The 25,234-nt window shown below is 33.1% G+C and overlaps 1 protein-coding gene across 2 annotated transcripts; it reads left to right on the forward strand.

Moving 5' to 3' along the window:
• Positions 1 to 66: 66 nt before the first annotated feature.
• LOC126887945 (CWF19-like protein 2 homolog) lies at positions 67 to 22,786 on the forward strand. 2 transcript variants are annotated; one of them, XM_050655894.1, is made up of 3 exons: positions 67 to 272; positions 5,162 to 5,823; positions 21,392 to 22,786. In XM_050655894.1, the coding sequence occupies exons 1-3, from the start codon at positions 270 to 272 to the stop codon at positions 22,698 to 22,700; spliced, it is 1,974 nt and encodes a 657-aa protein (XP_050511851.1). In that variant the 5' UTR covers positions 67 to 269; the 3' UTR covers positions 22,701 to 22,786. The 2 variants fall into 2 exon arrangements, with proteins under 2 accessions (XP_050511851.1, XP_050511850.1); XM_050655893.1 differs by lacking the exon at positions 67 to 272 and adding an exon at positions 4,494 to 4,633.
• Positions 22,787 to 25,234: the final 2,448 nt, after the last annotated feature.

The following is a 25,234-nucleotide window of genomic DNA, read 5'->3' on the forward strand; positions in this document are numbered from 1 at the left end:
TTTCCCCTTTCTGATTTTTCACGTATAAAAAATATTTAAGACTTCTCTGTACATTTGTTTATTTACATTGATATAATTTTACTTTGAAAAACAAATTTTACTGTTATTGCATAAATATAAAACGCAGTTTTTAAATATGTGTTGAATACCTACAATGGAGAAGACTATTCGTAAAAGTGACAGTGACATCATTAAATGAGGTTATGTTTATGTATTGAAATTTCAAAATATTTTTCTCACATTTTATTTTCTCATATAAACAAAAATAAATGGTAAGATAATAAATTTTGTTTATTTATTTATTTACAAAGCTCAACAGGCCTTGAAGGCCTAGGGCTAAAAGTACAGATATATGATATAATAGTATAATACTTATACATACATTACAAAACTTTTATAAAGTGGGGTGGCTTCTTGTCCAATTATGCTCCTTGCCTACTAAATTGACGTAATATTCTTCTCCATTCATCCCTGTTTGTTGCTCTTTCTTCCCAATCAATAAATATTTCCCTCATTTCTGAGATCTTTTTGTACACTGTCAAACTATCGTTGTCTCCATCTTCCTTTCCTTCTTTTCATGATTGGGCTCCGTTTTAAGATCATCTTTGACATACTCTTCCTTTCCATTCTCATCACGTCTCACATTTATCTCACTTTCAATGCCTTAATGTGGGGACTGATGCTTGGTTTGTAATACAGTTCCTCTGGCTCTGTTTGTTCATCGCACCCAACCTTCTACCATATTTTTACCTCCATATATATAGCTCAGAGCATTTTCCTTTCCCATCTTTCCAATTTCTCTGTACTTATTTGCTTTTTTCACTGTCAGCTATCATACGTTACTGTGAGCTTTACCTGTTACTGTTGTATATATTCTTAGCTTCGTATTTCTTGATACATATTTGGATTTTATCAGTAGTCTTGGCTTCCTATCTTTTTATTTCCCTTTGCCAATCTGGCATCCAGTTTTTCCAATCTGATGCTCAGTGTCAAAGCATTTTGCCTCCTTTTCTAATCTTTTCATATTATCGGTTAACAATGTTCTCCGTCTTCCGATACCCGTTCGCCATTCCTCTCTGTCCACACATTGATCTACTTGCAGACCTCTTTCATCCATGGCTTTGTTTATTCCTGCCTGCCAAATTTTCCTCGGTCTACCTCTTCTTCTTCTACCTTGCGGTTTCCAGTTTTGTATTTGCTTTGGGATTCTGTCTTCGTGCATTCTTTGTACGTGACCAAACCATCGTAGTTGTATTTCATTGATTTCGTCATTTATTGTATGTGTGACCTTCATTACTTCTCGTATTGGTTCATTGGTGACATGTACTCTTCTTGATCTTCCTGCAGCTCTTCTCCAGAAATCCATTTCGGTGACCTCTAACATTCGTTTTGCTTTTTCCTTCATAGGCCATACTTTGCAGCTGTATGTTATGATGCTTTTCACTACAGCGTTATAGATCTTTTTCTTGTTTTGGTTTTTTATCTGCTTGTCCCAGAGTACTGAGTTTAGGAGCGTAATTGCATTCCTGCCCTGAGTATTTCGTTCTTTAATGGCACCATCCAGTGTTCCATCATTCGTGATTTTCATACCCAGGTATTTACATTGGTTACATTTACTGATTGTTTCTCCTCCTTCTAGTATCAAGTCCTGCTGCGTTCCACCGATATTCATATATTTGGTTTTTCTTATGTTGATCTCTAGTCCCCATTTCCTGTATTCCTCTATTAGCTTTCTTGTCATGTAACAGATATCATCGTAGTCTTGTGCTATTAGTATTTGGTCGTCTGTGAAACAAAGAGTATTCGCGGTGTGCAAGTACTTGGAAGGGAAACGAGAAACGACCGTGCGTGAGTCGCGGAGAAATATTGCAACTATCTTAAATAATTCATATTGTCAATTGAAATTGTCAAATTGACGTATATTTCATACCTTCTGTCATTGAAGCAGAAAAATTATATATTGCTCCACAATATTGATATGATATGCAATTATTATATAAAGTTAAATTTAATTAATTGTATTTTGCTTGCAGTACTGCATTTTAATAACCAATTTTATTTACTACATACAATTGTTTACGTTTGCATAACATAACCTGCATCTTATTTTTTCTTCTTATTATTGTTTTGGACTATGGCCTTGACAATTATCCAGCAACCAGGACTAATATAATTGGCCAATATAATTAAAAGTGCGAATAAAAGTACAGAGCGTAGAAATAGAGGTCGCTTTGCCGAACTTGCACGGTCCCAATATAGTGTATGGTCATTTACTGGGATTCCCATGTTCTTGCATTTCCGTTTCCAATTTTTAAGAGCTTGTTCTAAATATATTTTAAAAAGTGTTGGAGAGATGCAGCATCCTTGTTTGAGCCCTTTATTTGTCAGAAATCCTTCGGTGAGTTTGTTTCCTTGTTTATTTCTCGTAGTCGTGTTATTATAAAAAATTTTAATTATTTTTATGATTTCTATGTTTAAACATTTGTGTTCTTCATTGCCTCCCATAACTTTACCAAAGATATACTGTCGTATGCTTTTTCAGATCAATATATACGAAATGAATCTCTTGGTTAACCGCTGTTTTCTTTTCCATGACTTGTGTGATTGCAACAAGGTGGTCAATTGTAGATCTTCCTGCTCTAAATCCTGCTTGTTCTTCTGCCTCCATTTCCTTATATCCGTCTTCTATTCGGTTTTTAAGAACCTTCCGTATATCTTGCTGATTGTTGGTGTAACGGAAATACCTCTGTAGTTATCACATTGTTTTCAATCTCCTTTTTTGTATATTGCTGACATATACGATAATTTCCATTTTTGTGGGACTTCTTTGTTGTCGATGCATCTTTGTAGTAGTTTCCTTATGTGCTCATAAAGTCTTGGAGTTCCGTTTTTTATCAACTCGACTGGAATCCTCCCAGGTCCTGGTGCTTTACTGTTTTTTAGTTCGGTACATACTTTCTTAATTTCATTGGTGGATAGCCTTATTGGAGATCCTGTTACTCCTACTGTGTCCTGGGATGGTTCTGATGTTTCAAAATTCCTTTCTTTTTTTCTGTCAGTAGGTCGCTGAAATACTCCTTCCACTTATTCGGTGATATTGCAGTTACAAGTTGTTTTCCTATCTCTTTGCGTAGATTTCTAAGAATTTTCCAGCTCTCAGTGGATTTCCTACCTCCGATGTATGTATTGATTCCTGTACACTGCTTTTCCCATTTTTCGTTCTTGCTCTGCCTAATCATTCTGCGTATGTTTGTTTGTGCTTCCTTATAAGCTAGTTGGTCTACTACATCTTTTGTACTCATGTATCTCTGGTATTTTCTTCGCTTTTCTTCTATTTCTGATTCGACTTCTTCGTCCCACCAATATGGTTTGTTTTTTGTGTTCTTTTCTATCTGTCCTAAGGCTTCTGCGGCCGAATCTTTTCATAACATTTCTTAATTCTTTTCTTGTTTTTGTTAGAACAGTAAGATCATCAGCATAGGCCAGACATTGATGCACATTGTTGAAGATGGATCTGGTTGTTTTAACTTGACTATTTCTGATTATTGTTTCTAATACTAAGTTAAAAAAGCATGGTGGATAATAGATCTCCTTGCCTAAGACTTATGTTCTTGAAATTGTGTAGAACGGAGAATCCTCTCCATACTACATGATGTCAATGTGTTATTCAAAGTCATTCTTACTAACCTAATCAGTTTTGCAGTGCTTCATATATCTTATTCCTTCTTATCCTATGATACACTTGTTTAAAATCTAGGAACAACGCATGAAGGGATACCTTGTGTTCATAGCAGGTAGTCTAGATTTCTTTTAGTGTAAAAATCTGACTCTAAATCCGGCCTAGTATTCACCTACTTTATCTTCAGCAAATCTGTTGAGTATTTCACTTACGCTTCTTTTCATGAGCATTTTTCAGTGCGTCACAAATGATAGAAAAAAAGGTAAGTCCGTGATAATATACATTTTAGTGACATGACATTTTAGTTAAATCTGACAGTTGTTACATTTTATTTGCAATTTGGCATAAAAACAAATCAATTCTGTTTATTGCATTTATAAAATGGTATTTTCTTTGATTTGTATACTCTTATAAATTGTACAGATTATATTCGTAGATATATTATATAATTCGAAAATAATTATTTCGATTATAGCGCCATCTATTGACAACTAGAATAAATGTTATAAATGTCACCGACGAAATGTAATCACCGACGTGCGTTTTTTTCTGTCACATGCAATTTAACGCGTTAGAAAGAAATCGAAAAACTGTGACGCACTGAAAGATCCTCATGAGAAAAAGCATAGCATCCATTCTTTAGCATTTCCACAGCTATTTTGATTTCTCCTGGTCTTTTGTTATTTGTGAGCCCATTAATAATTATACTTTTCATAAGTCAATGAAATCTCTCTTTCACTAGGCCATTATCCTCTATTCGCGGTGTGCAAGTACTTGGAGGCGATACGAGAAACGATCGTGCGAGAATAGCGGAGAAATATTGTAACTTTCTTAAACAATTCATTGTCAATTGAAATTTCCAAATTGACGGATGTTTCATATCTACTGTCAATGAAGAAGAAAGATTGTATATTGCTCCACAATATTGATATGATATGCAATTATTATATAAAGGTAAATGTAATTAATTGTATTTTGCTTGCAGTACTGCATTTTAATAACTAATTTTATTTACTACATACAATTGTTTACGTTTTAATAACATAACCTGAATCTTATTTTTTCTTCTTATTATTTTTTTGGAATATGGCCGTGACAATTATCCAGCAACCAGGACCATATGATTGGCCAATATAATTAAAAGTGCGAATAAAAGTGCAGAGCGTAGAAACCAGGTGTCGCTTTTCCGAACTTGCACGATCCCAATAAGGAAATTTTCGTTCTCATCTCCATTTTGCTTATTCAGTAATTCACTAAAATGTCTCTCCCACATACCCATCACTGTAATTATTTTTCACTTGTAAGTGTTCCATCTACTTTTTTCGTGTATGAATTGTAATTTTGGTATCCCTTTTAAGTTTTTTTAACTTCCTGATAAAATGACTGTATTTATTTTTTCTGAATAAATTGTACCTACTGAAAGAAAAACAATACATATTATTTCAAATATTTTTACCACATTAAATGTTAATTTTTTTTTAGGGCAAATCAAAGAAATCTAAAAAATCTAAGAGGTATTCCAGCTCTGATTCTGAAGATGAATGGGTAGAAAAAGAAGTTGTCGAATCAAAAAAGAAAAAATCCAAGCACAAAAAGAAAAAGAGTAGTTATAGCTCCTCATCAGATTCACAATCTAGCTCAGATGAAGGGTATATGAAAAAGAAGAGCAAAAAGAATAAAAATTATGAATATAGTTCCAGCAGTGATTCTTCTGATGGAGATAGGAGTAGCAAATATAAAAGAAGTTCTTATAGGTCTAGATCTAGAAGTCCTCCTTATAAGTCCAATATGGAATCCCAAGAAAGTAAGCTACAAAAACAAGAATCGAGTGCACAAAGAGAAGAATGGATGAACATTCAAACTAAATTTTTAACATCATCTAATTCTGATCGAAAAAAGGAAAGGGATGAGCAGAAGAGGTTAGAAAGGGAAAAACAGCAGTATGATCCAAGGAGCTGTGATAGGGAACTGAATCCCTACTGGAAACATGGTGGAGATGGTTTGCCAGGATTTAAAAAACCAGCACTTTCAGATGATGAAGATTCAGATAGAAGGCACAGATCATCAGGTTACAGGTCTCAGTTGCCAAGCACGGGTAGTTCCAGTTGGAGAAAGAAGCAAGATAGTGATAGTAAATCCACTAGGTATGTTAAAAGTTACCAGTATACAGTATTGTGCGAATTAATGTGAAAAGAGATCAAAATTCAGTTTTCATAAGTTGGCACACCTGTTGTGCCTATTCTGTCAACTGTTTTGTCCAAAAAACAACATAACCTCAAAACCTTATTAGCGTTGACTGATAAATATACTGGAAGATACGAAACTAAATGAGCGTTTATGTACGACACCAGTGGTTTTAGAAATAGATGGCGTTAGCAGCTTTCTAGGTGCGAGATTGAATTTACCTGAGACAACGATGAGACGTATTCAGGTAGCTTTGGTTATCGGAATTTGGGGTCGGTCGGGTCGATCGGATTAAAATAAAAATTATTTAATTCTTTTGATGCATTTAAATTTGAGTTCTCATTCAACGATAACAATGGCAATCTTTAAAATAATTATTGGAGTGTACCTATGTATTACTTTCTAAACTCGTTTTTAAATTAGCAAGAATAATTTTGTAGTTGTAATTTGTCTTCTAATTTGAATTCTTGAAACAAATCATTAAATATTCTAAAGTTTATTTAATAATTTTATATAATATATATAATAATATAATTTATTTAATAAAAAATTTATTTAACGAGAAAAATACTCACTCGGTGATTTTAGATATTGTACATTTCTTATTTGCCTCATAATCTCGATAAAAAAATAGGTAGTTATTTTCGTTAATTACAGTCTCTTCTGATAATTGTATATTTTGTTTGGAGATATTATTGCAAACGTATTTACTTAAATGAAATTGACTTAGTAACCCGCTCGGCCACTTTAAACTCTTCGAGAGAAAAATGGTAAGGACTCATGAATGGTTGCAATCGCGATTTCCAACAATTTCTTCCAAGTTTTTTCGTGCCGTCGATATTTTCCGAGTTAGGGGGAAAATAGTGACTAAGTATAATTATTGAATTATTTATTATTAACTTTACTTCTTAAAGGTGCCGTGTATTTCTGCGTAGGCGTCCACCGTGCATTGTATTGTCAGGTGAGATATTAGATAGTCACGATTACATTATTCTATTAAGAGTAATTTCATTAATATTATTTGGCGAATATTACCCAGCCATGACATCTTTTTCTAGACCTCTCTTACCCTTTATATTTCCTTCGAGTTCCAGTGGCCGACAAGTATATCGTTCTCCTCGCAATATGTCCCTAAGTATGTACATGATATTTTAAGCATTCGGTGCAGGCACCTCATTTCAAAGACTTCAAGTTTGTTAGTTGAGCTGGCCTTTATTATCCATGCTTTCATTACATACAAGAGAACAAGCCAAACTTAACACTTTAGCGTATTGTACAGTAGAAAAAATGAAAGAATACCCATGAACGAACATAAAAAACACGCTGTATTTTCCTGTCACCGTGTCACACAAAAAATTGGCCAGCACAGGTACATGTAATAATTATTATTACATGTACTTGCGCTGGGCAATTTTCTTTGCGACATGATGACAGGAAAATACAGCGTGTTTTATATGTTCGTTCATGGGTATTCTTTCATTTTTCCGACTGTATCTCAGGTTGAAACCCAAATTTCAGTGAACAGTAATAAGAGTTTGGACGTCGACATCCCATTGTTTATGAGAGATATTTTTCATTAAGTTGAGCCCGTTTGAGCTGACAGTCGGAGTGAGTGTATATTGTCTTACCAAGATAGACGATTATCCAGTTTTATTCCCAAGAAGTTAATCAATTCTGAATAATTTATTATAAACTAGGAACTACTTATTAACTTTTGCTCTCAGAACGAATTTCGAATAAACAATACGTTCTTCAGACACAAAGATCAAGAAAAATATACATTCAAAAATACAAGAGCACACAGATCCGATATTGATTATATATTGACAAACAGAAACATCCATCATTCTCAAGTACTAGACGTAAGATGTTTAAGTGCAGCTAATATCGGAAGTGATCACAACCTAGTACTTGGAAAAATCAGACTACATCTACAAAAAAACAGGAAAAAGACCCTATTGAATGTGAGACAAGAATAAAGGTACAACACAGCTACAAGACTTGTCAACACGAGATCTATACCAGAGAAGACTGCAAAAAGTACTGAACGAAAACTACATAACACCAGATGAAGACATAGAAGAAAGTTGGAGGAAGATTAGAGATAATATCAAAATGGCAGCAACGGACGCACTTGGAGAACGTAAGATAAGTAAACATATACGAAAGAAAAGGAGAACACCCCATGGATCTGTGAAGAAATAAAAATAAAATGCCAAGAAAAAAGAAAATCTAGCTAGAATACAAATTCAAAAGAACGAGACAAACATATGTGAAGAATATAAAAGAGTTTGAAATGAGTTAAACTCAATAGTAAGAAGGAAGAAAACAGAACATTGGTAAGCATTTTCAAAAGAGATGGAGCACGACTTATACGGGATGCAAAAGGAAATGTGGAAAATGATAAGAGGCAAACAGCAGAGATGAAGGAATTGATAGAAGTAAAACATATTGATACAAATACATGGACAACTTACCTAGAAAACCTGTATCAAACAGCTTATCATGAAGAACTGGAAAACCAGGATTAGAATCGGATGAGCATACAGAAATTAAAGAGGAAGATATAACGAACGCCTTAAAACAGATGAAAAATCGAAAAGCACCAGGGAAAGATGGAATAGCTAATGAACTTTTAAAATACGGAGGAGAGAGACTTCACAAAGAACTGAATATCCTGATAAGTAAAATAATAAATACAGGAAGAATTCCAGAAGAATGGAGTACCACTCAGATGATAGCGTTATTTAAGAAAAGTGATAGGACAGACCCCAGTAATTATAGAGGGATAAATTTACGGAGCACTATACTGAAACTCCCAACAAAAATACTGATGAAGAAAATAATGGCGTCCATAAATATATCAGTTGAACAACAAGGATTTAGAAGGGGAAGATCATAACGATGCAGTTTTTGTGATAAGACAAATAGCGGAGAAATCATTAGAGTATAACAAGCGAGGGTTTTTCTGTTTTATATACCTAGAGAAAGCGTTTGATAGAATACAATTAAAAGACGTGATACACCTACTATATGACAAAAATTTACCACTGGATATTATAAAACTGATAGAAAACATTTATGTACGAAATAAAATAGAAATGAAAGTCAATGGAATAATAACAGAACCCATATAGAAGCAAACACAGGAATCAAGCAAGGAGATTCATTAAGCCCTCTACTGTTTAACATAACGCTGGATGCAATGATAAAACAAGTGAAGAAAAAAAGAGGGTAAAAAATGGGCGATAAAGAGATAAAAATACTCTGTTACGCTGATGACACCGTGTTAGTAGCAGAGTGCGAAGACGACCTACAAAGATTACTGCACGAATTCAACATTAACGCAAAAGAAATGAATATGAAAATATCAGTCCAAAAAACAAAAAGCTTAGTAATATCCAAAGAACCAATAAGATGCCAATTGGACTTAGACAATAAAAGTAAATACCTGGGAATTAATCTATCAGCCGACAATAATATCGAAGAAGAGGTTAAAGACTAATAATAATTAAAGCCAGTAGAACGGCCAGATGCCTAAATAGGGATGGACACAAGCTCGAGCTTAGCTCGGCTCGGCTCGAGGCTCGGCTCGTTTGACGAGCCGAGCTTCGAGCTCAAGCCTGTTTGTTTCTTGCGAGCCGAGCTTCGAGCCGAGCCAAATTTTTTTCGAGCCGAGCCGAGCTGAATTGGAAACGAGCCGAGCTTTCCTTAACGAGCTTGTCAATATTTTAGCTAATACTCTAATATTTTTTCTATTTATTTTTGATACCACTGATACTTTTGTTTGAGAATAAGTAATTTAGACGACAAATATGTATTTGCAATATACAGTGTGTCCGTAATGTATTAAATAAATGGGATATTTCCTAAACTAAAAGTCTTTTGAAAAAAATCTAAAACACGTCGATTTTTAATTTTAATGATCTACATTTTACAACCAAATTTAATTACACAGAGTGATACACATAAAGGTGATGACGCCATCGGATTTTTTGTAAATATAACAGCTTCATACACAATACCTGCAAAAGGTAAATATGTGGGCTAACAATTATCGGACCCTACTTTTCAAAGGTAATTGAAACGAGTCGCATAACATCAGTCTTTAACGGGGTATCTCGCACCTACTTTAATTTATTTATTTCCCAGTAGAATTAATCCTGGAGGTTTTGATGAAAGTTTATGGTTTCAATAGGATATTGCGCCTCCGCATTATGCTGTAGATGTTCCAAGGTACGTAGACGAAATTTTTCCGAACAGGTGGATTGGAAGACGTGGGAGTGTGAAAATTTAAGATAAAGTCATGTATCAATTACTGGATTACTTTCAAATTCTTAGATTAATAATTTGAAATCAATAAAATTTATTTTCATAGCGCATATCTTTGAAATTCTGTCCGTTAGACCCCAAGTATCATACCTTTTTAACATCAGCTCATTTTTTCGATCTAAAAATGTCACAACGTAGGTACAGAGTGTACATTTACCTCATACATATCAGCTTAATGTATATCACCCTGTATAATCAAATTTTATGGTAGAAGGTAGAACATTAAAATTAAAACTCCACGAATTCCAGATATTTTTAAAAAGGATTAAGGAAGTATCTAATTTATTACATATTTTACGGACACTCTGTATAAATTCCTTTTTAAATAATATTCTTGCATTTCGATTATCCCTAATATCGTCACTAAATATTTGAATAGGATTTATAAAATGCAGTTATGTACTTCTCATTTTTACTATAGTTACTCGGAAGAGGTAAAAATTTTAATGAACATATTTTTTTGTTATGGTAAAATGTAAATATTCGCATTCCTAGAAGTTAGTCTTTTTGATAAACAAATTCTTTAGAAGGTTACAAGAGGCAGTTTAAGTTTATGGAGGATTATAAAATTGGGATTCTACCTCGTACCTCCATACTTGAATGGTTTTGGACATAATGATATGAATTTAACAATAGAAATTTACTGTTAATCTGTACAGTTGAATGTTTTATTGTAACTTATTTCTCAGTATAAACTTTGCTAAATCTGTAGGTATTACGAAAATAATTCCGATTTTAAGAAAACTAGCACGTTTGTATTTTACGGGTAGTAGGAAAGAAATCTAATAGTTATTACAATCTTTTCAGTCTTGAGAAAGAAGTTGAAGTTGCTGTTCGTCCATTTCTGTTTAGGAACCTAATTCCAAATTTTTCGCGTTTTTAAAATGTTTAATTACGATAGTGATGATAGTTTTATGGACACAAATCTTCCTTCTCCAAGTCCAAGTGAAAATAGTGAAGTGTCAACTAAGTCGACTGAAAGCGTTAGCGGCGATTATACTCTTGACGAAACTTCGACATTTCGGAGCAAGTTTACATGCTTTTTTGAGTTTAAAATTATTGACAAAATAAACAAATTAGCGACATGCAAATTATGTAACAAACGAAAAATTAAAAGTGAGTTTAAAGTAAAACTTTCCGTTACAACTACTTTAAAAAGGCACTTATTAAGTAAACATCCAAAGGAATATGGTACTATTTTTCCAAAGCTCTCTCAACCTGGAACTAGCAAAGCTGGACCACTTCATAATTTCTTAACAATTAAGGTAAGAACACATTTTACTATTGTAATGTCAATATTCAAAGTATTAACGCCAAAGTTTTCGATGTGCCAAAACAATGCAAATATTCAAAAATAATATTTTATTATTTTTTTGCATGATGTTTCAGTTTTTATTTATTATTGTTGGAAAAAAAAGTGTAATAAAATTTTTTGTTCATAACCAGTTTTTTTGGGAATTTTCTTAATAAAATTTTGGTCGATGTAATAATCTGATAAATATTTGGCATTAAATAATTGCTTAACGTTAAACAATGTTGTCAAACTGAGTAAAATTATAAAATTTTAAGCTGTTAGTTTTCAGTACTAACAATTGCATTAATTATAATGAAAATTGATATACCTACTTAACCTAAAATGCAAATCCGAGATCCATTGTCTAGTCGCAACAGAGGGGGTCCCGTGGGAAAGTTCGAGCTCCCCGTGATTTAATGGTGGTATTATAAGTTTTTTGGGTCGCTGAATCCAATGGAAGTGGTCTGGAAGCCCAAATATGGTCCGTTTAATTGTTATTAACAAATTATGGTAAAATAAGGGCTTTATGAGAAGCCCTGTAAAGAAATTGATAGTATTAAGGTCTTTTTAGATTCTTTGGATAATTCTGAGCAAAAAAGGTCTCTTGTGATATTTGTCTAAAATTAGTTGTTGTCGAGTTATAAGCGATGACCTCTGCCAAACGTCATTTTAAAGAGGAAGGATGAATTTGCATTTTTTTATTATATTTTTTAAAAAACACTTTTAAACTTTAAAAGGTGATAATTCAATAGTAAATTTAATTTCGAACAATTTTGCTGTAGAAATGTATGTACTAAAAGGGCATAGAACTCATACTATGCACCTTAGTTCATAGGGGTTAATTCACCCCTTTCTCAAAAACGCACCCCTGTAAATGGAAGCACTCCGCGGTGTTTTCATATTTAGAGGTCCATTGACCATATGAAACAAGAAACAATAAAACCCCGTGAACGTTGTAGTTCCTTTTAGCCATCTTATTTTGAACATAATCAATAGCCTAATATATTCTCTTCTATTACATCATCATCATTATACATATTTGCCTTTTTTGTCTTGAGCCACATCAGAATAAATATTCTTTACCGCCATGTCATTCCTAACTTTACCATAACGGCTTCTTCTTCCTCTCTTACTAGCTCCAGGTGCGACACACATTTTCGCTTTTTGGATGAAATGGTACCTTTGCGCATTGTACGCGCCATAACCACCTTAAACTTATCTCATTTTATCTTTAATAATTGGTACCACACCCAAACTCCCTTTTATGTTTTTTACCATGTTTTATCACTTTCATTTTACTTTTATAAAACTTTTCCGTCTGCGACAAGTAATTCTTGCCGTTTTCGTCCATAATTTAGTTTTTAATTACTTCTATTTTTGTGTTGTTTGAAACCAAAGCTTACAAAAGTCTGAAAGGAACCAAAAATTAAAATATAAAATACGTAAAGAACATTTAACACTTAACAACCATTGTCTCCTTATTCTTGCTAATATTCTTGTTGGTTCAATTGCCGTAAAGTTGGTAAAAATAATTTTGTTTACCCGCTGGGCTGCTATAATAATTCTAAACAATTAGATAATTTCTCATTATCTATTACTACTTTTCTCAATGATTTAGTTTTTTAACAATGTAAATGATATTGACTTAAAGAACAAATAAAAGTTATAATTAAAATATTTTATATTTCATAATTTTCTAAAAGACTAGGTCAATTTAATTTGTTTATTTATGGAAAAACCAAAAAAAAAGTTCAAAAAATTCAGCGCCCAATTCGGTAATCCCTTTAGTGTGCAGTTCATTGTACCTACCCAACGACCTCCAATCCTATTTTAACTATTAGCGGGCTCTGGTAATTTAGTGTGAATTCATGTTGGCTGGGAAATAATAAATAGCAAAATAAATACAATAAAATAATAGCTTTATTTTAAAAATAATTCAAATTTACATTCAAATATCAAGTAATTTACACTCGTTTATGTTTATTGCAGAAATCCGTGAATGAACCTAAAGATGAAAACTTTATCGTTGATTGGGTGGCCACTAAATACCTACCTTTTTCGTTTTTTGACGACGAAGCAACAAGGAACTTCTTCGATCAAATCAAACCTGGAATAAACCTGCCTGGACGAAAAGCTTTAAAGAGAATGGTTGTGTCCCGTTTTGAACAGGATCAAAAAAAAGTTATGCATATACTACAACAAAACACATCAAGAATATCTTTTACCATTGATGGCTGGACGGCAATTAATGGAAAATCTTATTATGGGATCACCGCCCACTTTATTGATGACCATTGGCAACTCCAGTCTGTAGTTATCGATTTCTCACCTTCACATGGGCTTCATACTGGGAGAGATATTGCCAAGTTGTTTTATGAATCTTTGCAGAGCTATGGCATCACATCGAAAATTCAAGGCATAACTGTTGACAACACTGCAGCAAATACAACGTTCATGCAGGAGTTAAAAAAGCTTATTCCTTCTTTTGATGACGTTAATCAACATTTTAAATGTGTAGCACATATTCTGAACTTGGCTGTTCAAGATTGCTTAAAATCTCTGAAAATAGAAGAAGACGTAGGAGGGGAGGCTGAAGATGAAGAAAGCAGTAACGTAGATGAAGAGGTTGAGTTCGAACACAACGATGTTCTAGATGAAGATATTCAAACACCAACTAACTGTTTGGATAAAATTCGTTATATATTTAAGAAAATAAAAAAATCTGAAAAATTACGGATCCGTTTTAAAAGTGCGTGCCAAACTGCTGGGGCATCTACACAGATTTCACCTATTCTGGATGTTCCAACAAGATGGAACTCCACTCATGATATGTTGGATGTCGCATTAAAGTTGAAAAAGGGGATCGACTGTCTATGTGCAAGCGACAGTGTCAATAAATTAAACAATTTTCGACTACACCAAAACGAATGGCAGATGTTAGCTTCCGTCTGTAAATTTTTAAAGATGTTTAAAATAGTAAGCGAAAACCTTGGAGGAGACAAATACGCAACGCTTCCATCAGTGATAGTCAGTTTAAATATACTGTTAGACAAAATCGAATTACAATCAAAGTTGCTTGACGATAAACCGAATCGTTCCTGTGTAGATGAACAACTTTTAACTGCATTTCAAAAGGCCAGAGATAAAATTTTAAAACATTACAGACAAACAAATTGGATTTACTGTGCAGTACTTATTTTAGACCCAAGACATAAACTTGAAGCATTTGATAACTCACTTTGGGGAAGGGACTTAAAGAACGAATCGTATTCAGTGTTTAAAAAACTGTTAAAAAAGTATGAAGGAAATCAGCAAGCTGTAGAAAATATAACGCAAAGTACATCTGAATCGTCGGTGGTCATGGAAGTACAAGATGAGCTTGAAATCAATTTCGAAAGCTATTATCAATCAAAGGTCATAACAAAACCAAAAGACTTAAGTACTGAATTCTATGACTACATAGCACTCCCGCAAAGTACTGGCAACGAAGATATTTTAAAGTGGTGGCAGGTAAATAAAGGAAGATTTCCTGTTCTTGCTGAAATGGCCAGAGACTTACTAAGTATTCCTGCTACGTCCGTACCATCTGAGCGATTGTTTTCGAAAGCTGGCTTAATTATTCGAAAACAACGCAATAGATTGACTAATGAATCGGCTAAGTGCCTCTTATGTCTAAACTCTTGGGTAGAAAACCCAATTTTGAAAAATGTGTAAAACAATTTTTTTTTTAATTTTAATCGTTTAAATTAGTTCTAGGTTTAATTTTATTTATTGTTGAAGTAGAGTCGTATATGTATAATTTGGTAAGAATAGAGTTATAATGTTATTTTTAAATATATACCTACACTTTCCTCCTTTCCTCTTGTAAATGATTTTTATTAACAATGTAATTTTTTTTTAAATAGTATCTCCGATATAAAATGTTAATGGAGATACTATGTACCTATTTATAATTGACTGTAAGTGTACAAAAATATTTTTCAGGTGACACAGGTTTTTTAGTTACTTAAATTAAAAAAAAAAGAGTTACAACTCATCTGTATTAAGTTTAGTGAAAGATTTATTTTATGCGAATCTAGTAATATAAGACAATAAAATACTTGATACTTTTTATTTATATTTTTTATTTATTTATGCAGGCCTTTTAGGTGGTAGGTACTACATTACAATATTACCAATAGTATTATACAGTGTGGCAAAGCCAAATGGAATAAATTCATTATTTCGTGAATGAGCGATTTTGGAAAAAGATCTCAAAACAGGTCGATTTTTATTTTTAAATTACGATTTTTTGGCATATATAATACCTACATATATCATACTAATGACGTCATCCATCTGGGCGTCATGACGTAATCGATTATTTTTTTAAATGGGAATAGGGGTCATGTGCTAGCTCATTTGAAAGGTTATTAAATTCTCTATTCAGTAATATCAATATTAACATAATTATTTATACAGTGTGTCCAAAAAAAAATTCGAATTAAATTAATTAACACAAAAAGAAGAATGTATGTAATTTATTTAATTCACAATACATTTTACTGCTGTCAGAAAACATAAAAAATGTTTATTTGACAAATAAACACAGCTTTTCGCTTAAATTAAATGTTCAAACTACCAAGAGGCAGGTGAGTGGCATCTTGAACATTGAATTTAAGTGAAAAGCTATGTTTATTTGTCAAATGAACATTCTTTCTGTTTACTGACAGTAGCAAAATGTATTTTGAATTAAATAAATTACATATACATTCTCATTTTTGTGTCAATTAATTTAATTAAAAAAAAATTGGACACCCTGTATATTATGTTAATATTTATATTACTGAATAGAGAATTTCATAACCGTTCAAATGAGCTACTATCATATACGAGTATATGCCAAAAAATTGTAATTTAAAAATAAAAACCGACCTGTTTCGGATTTTTTTTCCAAAAGCGCTTATTCACGAAATAATAAATTTATTCCATTTGGCTTGGCCACACTGTATGTACATATGAATATTGATATTTAAAAAAATGTTTTCATAAAATATGCTGCTTTTTCCTACTCCGATTATTTATGGATTAGTCTGGTCGTATTAGACTTTACTTTTTATTGTTATTTGTATTATTTATTATCACTACACTATACGAAATCCGGGTGTTATCAAACAATTCATCCACTATCTTGTCATAATACTTAATACAAATATGCCATCTTATTTGAAATTTATATTAAACTATCGTAATATATCTACCTATATAGTTTCTCAGCGATAAAACTATTTTCTTGGCTTCCTTTAAATCCGGTTATTTTAAAAAGACTGACATTATTTCAGGACGAACACTAAAATCATACATTATCATAGTTTTTTAAACAGAAATTAAGACAAACTGTGAAATAAACATTTTTAATTTCTCCTATTTGTTCATTAATCTAAGAAAAAAAATATCTCGCTCTTCTTGTCTCCTAACGTTACTATGACAGAGTATGTAGCTATTATGTGAAAAGCATTTAGTGAATTTCTTATTATTTCTTATATTTGACTATTATAAGTAAAAAAAATTACTACGAATGTTATATTTTACATTCATTATTATGTTTTTGAGCTCGGCTCGGCTCGGCTCGAACTATTCGAGCCGAGCCGGCACGAGCCACGAGCTCAACCTGCAAGCTCGAAGTTCAAGCCGAGCTTCTATCTCGAGCTCGGCTCGAAATTTCGAGCCGAGCACAAGCTTTTCAAAAGCTCGGCTTGGCTCGGCTCGAGTCCATCCCTATGCCTAAACGACACAATTTGGAAAAACAAATACCTTAGAGTGGAAACAAAGGACCGAATATATAAGTCATTTGACTGAAGTTATTAGACCAGTTATGACTTACACTGCCGAAACAAGACCAGATGCAAGCAAAATACAAAGACGTCTGGATACCAATAAAATGAAGATTTTAAGAAGGATTGCTGGAAAAGGACTACGGGACAGGGTAAAAAGTGAGGAAATCAGATGCATATGTGGGGTAAACAATATAAATACCGGGGTAAAGAATAGAAAAGAAGAGTGGAATCAACACATAAGCAGGATGTCTGAATCAAGGATAATAAGAATAGCCAGGGACAAGTCACCGTTAGGCCGAAGAAGTATAGGACGCCCAAGGAAAAGATGGAATGACAATTTAGGGACAGAATGAAAGGCACCGTTGAAGAAAAACAGGCAGTACTGCCTATATAAAAGAAAAAGTAGAAGAAGAAATTCTTTAGGTAGATTTTTGGTAGTATAATGTGCTTCTTTGGAGTTTTACTGAAGATTATTATTTTCGTTTTAGTGGGAGAAAATTCTAGGCAGTAGTGTTTGACCAATTCTCTAATTTCTAAATGACTAGTGGGTTAAGTGATTTAGCGATGTCATTGATTGCAATAAAAAAGTGTAACGAGTAGACCATTGAGGAATGTCGTTTAATTGGATTTTTGAGTCTAAAAGAACGTTATTTATTCGAATAAGTTTCGTCTATATAGGAAATTACTAATAAATTTTATATTTCCTGGAATTGGCCAACTTAATAGAATTCTTATATCTAATCCCCAAATGGCACGCGTTATAAAATATAATAAAATATAGCCATAAGCCAAACATACTTTATCACATCCAAATGACCCATGAATTACAGATTCAATATCCACTAGGTTGTCTAATGTAGATGTGGACTTTCTAAATCCACTTTGTATAAGGCCAGGTAGCTATAGTATCAATAAGTCTAATACTATCTATGCTAGTATCTATCAAGTGGATAAACTGATTAATTGTAGCAAGATTTGTTCCATTGAGTTTTTTGACTAAGCTAATACTTTTCGAGTTATTTGAGAGTGAATATGTTCATTTTTTAACAACAAAAAAACACGTTTTTAGACGGTTTTACGCAAATAACACAATAAGTAAGTATTTTATCGAAAAAAGTATTCAATAAAAATATACTTTATAAAAAATTTAAAAAAAAATGTCTGTATAAAGTCTTTATACTCAGTAGAAGCAGAGTTGTAGCTAAAAAAGTAAGTTCTTATTCGTCAAATTCCAAATCGAATATTTCAACGTGAAATAACCAAAAAATAAAGCACATTTCTTTAAAAAAGCTTTGTTTTTGTTTTTAAAAAAATTTCTAGCATTAAAGTAAGCACGTTACGCTGAAAATAAAGTTGGTCCTTTTTTGTAAAAGATAGTTTTAAAAAAGCGTGAAAATCACCCTCTAAAAGGGAACTTGCATAACATTTTTATTTCGAAAGAGATGCTATAAATTTGCTACATCGCAACTTTTTTAAAGTGTTTAAAAAGCTTTGTTTTTGTTTTTAAAAATGTTTCTAGCATAAAGTAAGCACGTTACGCTGAAAATAAAGTTGGTCCTTTTTTGTAAAAATAGTTTTAAAAAAGCGTGAAAATCGCCCTCTAAAAGGGAACTTGCATAAAATTTTTATTTCGAAAGAGGTGCTATAAATTTGCTATAAATCACAACAGAACACGATTTAAAAAGAAAAAAAGTAGTTTGTATTTTTCGTTTGGCCCCTCAAGACGAATAAAATCAAATTATTGTTACCGCTTCACAAGTGACTTTACTTATGTATTGTTTATAATACATATGATCTGTAAGTTTCATCGTAAATTTAGTTTTACAGTATTTTTTTTTATTTTGAAAAAAAAACCTTTTTTTTTAAATAACTTGTGATACGAAATATCCCAAAGTGTAAAGGTTTTGGTTTTCTGAATATTTTGTTTTTCTGTAATACAAAAATTGGTTAAGATATGGCTGTTCCGAATTTGCACATACTCGTGATTAGTGACTCATTGAAGCCCTTTTAACTACAGCCTTTCAAAAATAAGCACTATGAACCGATGAAACTTACAGATCCTCTATAATAAGCATACATACGTAAAGTAACTTATGAAGCGCTACTGATTAATTTCATTTGAGATGCTAATTAGGAGGTGATTTTTAGATTTTTTTTACAAAAAAAAGGGATCAATTTTATTTTGTGCGCAACTTGTTTACTTCTGATACCAGAAACTCAAAAAAATAAAGCTTAAAAGTTCTTAATTTTTTGGTTATTTCACGTAGAAATATTCAATTTTGAATTTGACAAATAATAAGAACCTACTTTTCATTAGCTAAAACTCTGCTTTTACTGGGTCTACGACTTCATAATATGTCATATTTATATAAAACATTTTTTTTCACTTTTTGATAAGCTGTATTTTTGCTATGAATGTTTTTTTTTGTGAAATACTTCCTTTTTTTTATTTGCAAAAATCCGTCTAAAAACGTACTATTTTTTGAGAAATGAATATATTCACTCGCAAATAACTCGAAAAGTATTTACTTGTGAGGTCAAGACTAGTGAAAAGAACTTCTATAGTCAATTTATATTTTCAACATTTTTGCAGAAACAAAAACCAAAAAAAAAAATTAATACAGATTAATATGATAGTGACTGCTGCGTTAAAATTTTGAATACGGGCCACGTAAAATAACCGCGTGTTCTTGGCTAGTTCCTTGAGTAGGGAGAATTTTACACTTCCCTCTAAGGCTAGTTCCAACAAATTTAAGCTAGGCGCTCCACTATACGGGCAGGTTAGAAAGACAACAAAATAATGCATAGGGTTTCGTATCTTTCCGTATTTATCAATCAACGTTATTAGTATATTATTCAAAACACGTGCTTTGTGTTTTATATCATTATTATATTTTGTTGTATCTCAGGTTATGTGCAAGTTGGTGTTATTTTCATTGACTTTGTGAAAACTGTGCAATCAGGTTTAATTTTTAATATGGATATCACTCCTAGGAAAAGAGAAAGGATCATAACACTTAGTGAGCATACACCAATGACTCCGAGGGACATTGCAAAGGAGTGTTGTGTAAGTTTGGGTGCAGTAAACAAAATAATTAAACAAAAAAAGGAAACAGGGTCAGTTGAAGTGCAGCGGAAAGGAAAATGTGGAAGAAAACGGAAGACTACTCCTGGAGATGAAGCCTTTCTTTTGCGCGATAGCAAACTTCATCCCAGAAAAACAAGTTATGACCTCCAGCAAGATTTAGAAAAGGCTGGAATAAAAATTCACGACTCAACGGTACGCAGACCTCTCTTAGAAGGAAGCAGAAGAGCTGTGAGACTGCAGAAGAAACAACTTGTGACAGGCCTATGATGAAAAAAGACTAAATTGCACTTCCTAGTGCAGGGCCAGCAATCAAAATTCGTATGAAAGGCAGCCAATGAGTCACTTTCAGCTAGCCATATTAACCAAACAGTTAAACTTCCCACCAAAAAAATGTTCTGGGGCTGTTTTTCATACTCAGGAACTGGCACTCTTATTCCTATTGAAGGTATGATGAACAGTGAAAAGTACAAAGCCATGCTAGGGCAACGCTTAGCTATAGAGCTTGACAAACTACAGGCCGAAGGGACTGCAATTTTTCAACAAGATTCAGCTCCGTGCCATGTATCGAAGGTTATGATGAAATACTTCAAGGATAATAATATTACCCTTCTTGATTGGCCTGGGAATTCACCTGACCTTAATCCTATTGAAAATTTGTGGGCAATATGTAAGGCTAAACTGCAAAAATTTGACTGTATGACAAAAACAAAAATGGTGGAAGTGGAAGCAGTGATTAAGGTATGGTTTAGAGATGAAGCAATCACAAACAATTCCAAAAAACTTGTGGATTCCATGCCTAGAAGACTCCAGGAAGTCATAAAAGTAAAAGGGGGACATATTAAATACTAACTAATGAAAAAATCTCATGTAAGTGTACCTAAATTTACCTTTGGCCTAAATAAATCATATTTACAAATTAATTATGTTTGTTCACATTAATTCGCACAGTACTGTATGTTTCAACTGATAATAACATTATGTTTTAATTTATCTTACAGACCATCCAGTAGTACATCTAATTGGAAGAAAAAGAAGGATTCTGAAGAATCAAAAACAAGTAACACCATAGATTCACCAAGCATTAAACATGTTCCAGATACTAAAGAAGTGACTAAAGAGGTTCCAGAAACTGTTGAGTACACAGAAAAAGATTTGAATGCTCTAGCAGCAAAATTAGTTAAAGCCGAAATAATGGGAAACCAGAAACAAATCACAGAACTTAAAGAAAAGTTAGAACAAGCAAGAAAGTCAGTGCAACAAAAGGGAGCAGGGGATGAAGAAGTTTTACTTACACAAACTGATTCTAGAGGCCAATCTAAGCCTTTGAGATTACAATCAGAATATGGAGAGGCCAGTAATTCTAGAAAGAAAAAGAAAACTGAAACACATAGGGACAATCAAAGAGTAAGGTATTTTGCTGATGATGATAAATACTCATTGAAAGAAATGTTTGAGAATGAGAAATACCAAGCTGGAGCTGACCAAGACAAAGAATTCATCAAAGCTTATAGTAAAATAAAAAAGAATGATGATTTAGATGATATATTTTCAGACAATATCAGAGAGAAACAATCAGATTCGAAGACTGATGAGAAAAATAGGAGTAAAGCTATCCAAGACCATAAAAAAGTGTCCAAGAGTTTAGACAACTGTGATAGATGTATTCAGTCAGAGTGTATGCTGAAGCATTTAATGATATCCATGGGAGATACTCTATATCTGGCTCTTCCATCATTTGAACCATTAACAGAAGGCCATTGCCTTATAGTTCCAATAAGGCATACTCCATGTGCTACTCAGTTAGATGAAAATGAATGGTCAGATATCCTTGATGTAAGGAAAGCTCTTGTAAGGCTTTTTAAAGAACAAGACGAAGATGTTATATTCTTTGAATCTGCTAAAGGTTTACATAGATTTCCCCATATGGTAATAGAGTGTATACCAGTACCCAAAGAAGAGGGTGACTTAGCTCCAATTTACTTCAAGAAAGCCATTGATGAATCAGAAATAGAGTGGGCACAAAACAAGAAATTGGTATCATTAAAGGGTAGGGATGTAAGAAAAGCTATTCCAAAAGGTTTGTCCTATTTTTCAGTTTCTTTTGGCATGGAAGAAGGTTTTGCTCATGTTATTGAAGATGAGCAACTGTTTCCTGATAATTTTGCACAGGAAATTATTGGAGGAATGCTGGATGTACACCATAGCAAGTGGAGGAAACCTAAAAACCAAAAATTCGAAGAACAAAGTAAGAGAGTTATGGAATTTTCAAAGAAATGGAAGGACTTTGATTGCTTGGCGAATTATTGATTAAAATAAATAGAAGCTGGGTTTGCTGCAGTTCAATCTGCAGAGAATGAATGTTAGATTTTTTGTATATATTTCCTTCTTCCATCTGTTTATTTTTTTTATTTATTTATTCACGGGCAAGCCCTATTCAGATATAAATGTTACAGTGTTCTAAATTATCATAATATAACATAACAAAGTGGTTTGAGAAAAAATTCTATGAGTAGTACAGTTACAAAAAAGAAAAAAGAATAAGATAACATATAGGTCAGTACAATTACAAGCAAAAGATAACACATAAATCAATTCAGAAATGTTCCAAGGTATAACGGTTTTGAGTTATCTAATACATACAGGTCATGTAACACTAATCACAATACAAAAGCTCTGGCCGAAAGTATTAAAAAGTTAGGGAAGAAATATGATTTTTAAAGCGGGAAACTGATATATTAAAAATTTTGAGGTTATTTAATGAGTTAGCTAATCTAAGAGTTCTAGGAATAAATCTGTCGTTGTAAGACTAATTGAATCTATGAAAAGAAATATAAAAGGTTTGCACCTGCCTAGTTGAACTTCTTCTTCTTCAGGTGCCATCTCCGCTACGGAGGTTGGCAATCATCATAGCTATTTAAATTTTTGAGGCAGTAGCTCTAAATAGTTGTTTTGAGCTGCATCCAAACCACTCTCTCAGGTTCTTCAACCATGAAATTCGTCTTCTTCCGATGCTTCTTCTGCCATCTATCTTTCCCTGCATTATGAGTCGTATGATGCCATACTTCTCGCCCCGCATCACATGTCCGAGATACTGTAGCTTCTTTTCTTTAATTGTAAGTTCAACTTCCTTTTCTTTACCTATTCTTCTCAGTACTTCATTGTTTGTAACTCTATCTACCCAGGAAACCCTCATAATTTTTCTATAGGTCCACATTTCAAAGGCGTTAAGTCGTCTCATTGTCTCTACATTTAACGTCCATGATTCCACTCCATAGTATAGAACACTGTAGACGTAACATTTTGTTAGGCGTACTTTAAGAGCTAATGTTAAATCTTTGCTACATAGGACCTTTTTCATTTTTATAAAATTAGAACGTGCCTTTTCGATTCTGACTTTTATTTCTGCAGTGTAGTCATTATTTTCTGTTATAAGTGTTCCTAGGTAAGTGTACTTTTTTACTCTTTCGATCTGCTGGCCCTCTACTATCAAGATTTAGTTAGTATTATGGTTGTTTTTACTAATTTTCATAAACTTCGTCTTTTTGATATTGAGAGAGAGTCCGTACTCCCTACTACACCTTACTATTTTACTCATGAGTCTTTGCAGGTCTTGTAAACTATCGGCTATTATTGCGGTATCATCTGCATATCTGATGTTGTTAACTAAGACTCCATTTACTCTTATGCCGACTGTTTCATCTTCCAGAGTTTCTCGCATTACCTCTTCAGAATAAGCGTTAAATAATAGAGGTGATAGTATGCAGCCTTGCCTGACTCCTCTCTTTATTTCCATTTCTTCAGATGTTTCTTTTTCAATTCTTACTATTGCTCGCTGATTGTAATAGAGGTGTGTTATTAGTCTTAAATCTCTTTCATCTAGGTTTTTATTTTTTAGGATTTCCATGAGTCGATCATGTTTTACTTTATCAAACGCCTTAGTGTAGTCTATAAAACAGACGTAAAGAGGACGGTTAACATCCAAACATCTCTGTGTCAGCACGTTGAAGGAGAATAATGCCTCTCTGGTACCCATACCATTGCGGAACCCATATTGGGTGTCACTAATATCCAGCTCCAGTTTAGAGTGTATTCTGGCGTGGATAATTTTCAATAGAATTTTCAAGGTATGTGACATTAAGCTTATGGTTCGGTAGTCACTGCATTCTTTTGCATTCACCTTCTTTGGCAAACACACAAAGGCTGATGTCAACATTTCTCTAGGGATGATTCCTGTAGTATAGATAGCGTTGAACAGTTCTACTATTATGTCCAGGTTTTTCTACCTAGTTGAACGACTGGGGACAAATAGAGATATTTTGGAGAGAAGCTCGGGGCAGTTACACAGCCCGTTGATAATTTGAAATAAAATTATTAAGTCTCTTTGTTTTCTACGTACCTCAAGAGGAGGTAAGTTTAGTATGCGCTCTAATGCAGCATGCATCTTATATATGGTAGTATATCTCAGAAAATTGTGTTGGACAGCCTGAAGTTTCAGTTTATGAGTAAAGTAATAGGGGAACCAAATTGTGGAACAGTAATCAAAATAAGATCTAACCAGGGAGAAATAAAGGGATTTAATAGCTGAAATGTTAGTAAAGTCTCTGGTGGTTCTCTTTATAAAGCCAAGCATCTTCATAGACTTATGTATTGTACTGGAAATGTGTGATTTATAGCTAAGGGCGGAGTCAAGGATCACACCTAGATCCTTAGTTTCAGAGGCAGAATGTAAGGTCAGATTATTTATACTATATTCGAAGATGATTGGATGATGAGTTCGATGAAAACGAAGAATATGGCATTTGGATGCATTCAAACACATACCATTTTGCATACACCAGTTA

The sequence above is a fragment of the Diabrotica virgifera genome, chromosome 7 (assembly GCF_917563875.1).
Source record: "Diabrotica virgifera virgifera chromosome 7, PGI_DIABVI_V3a".
Lineage (NCBI taxonomy): Eukaryota > Metazoa > Arthropoda > Insecta > Coleoptera > Chrysomelidae > Diabrotica > Diabrotica virgifera.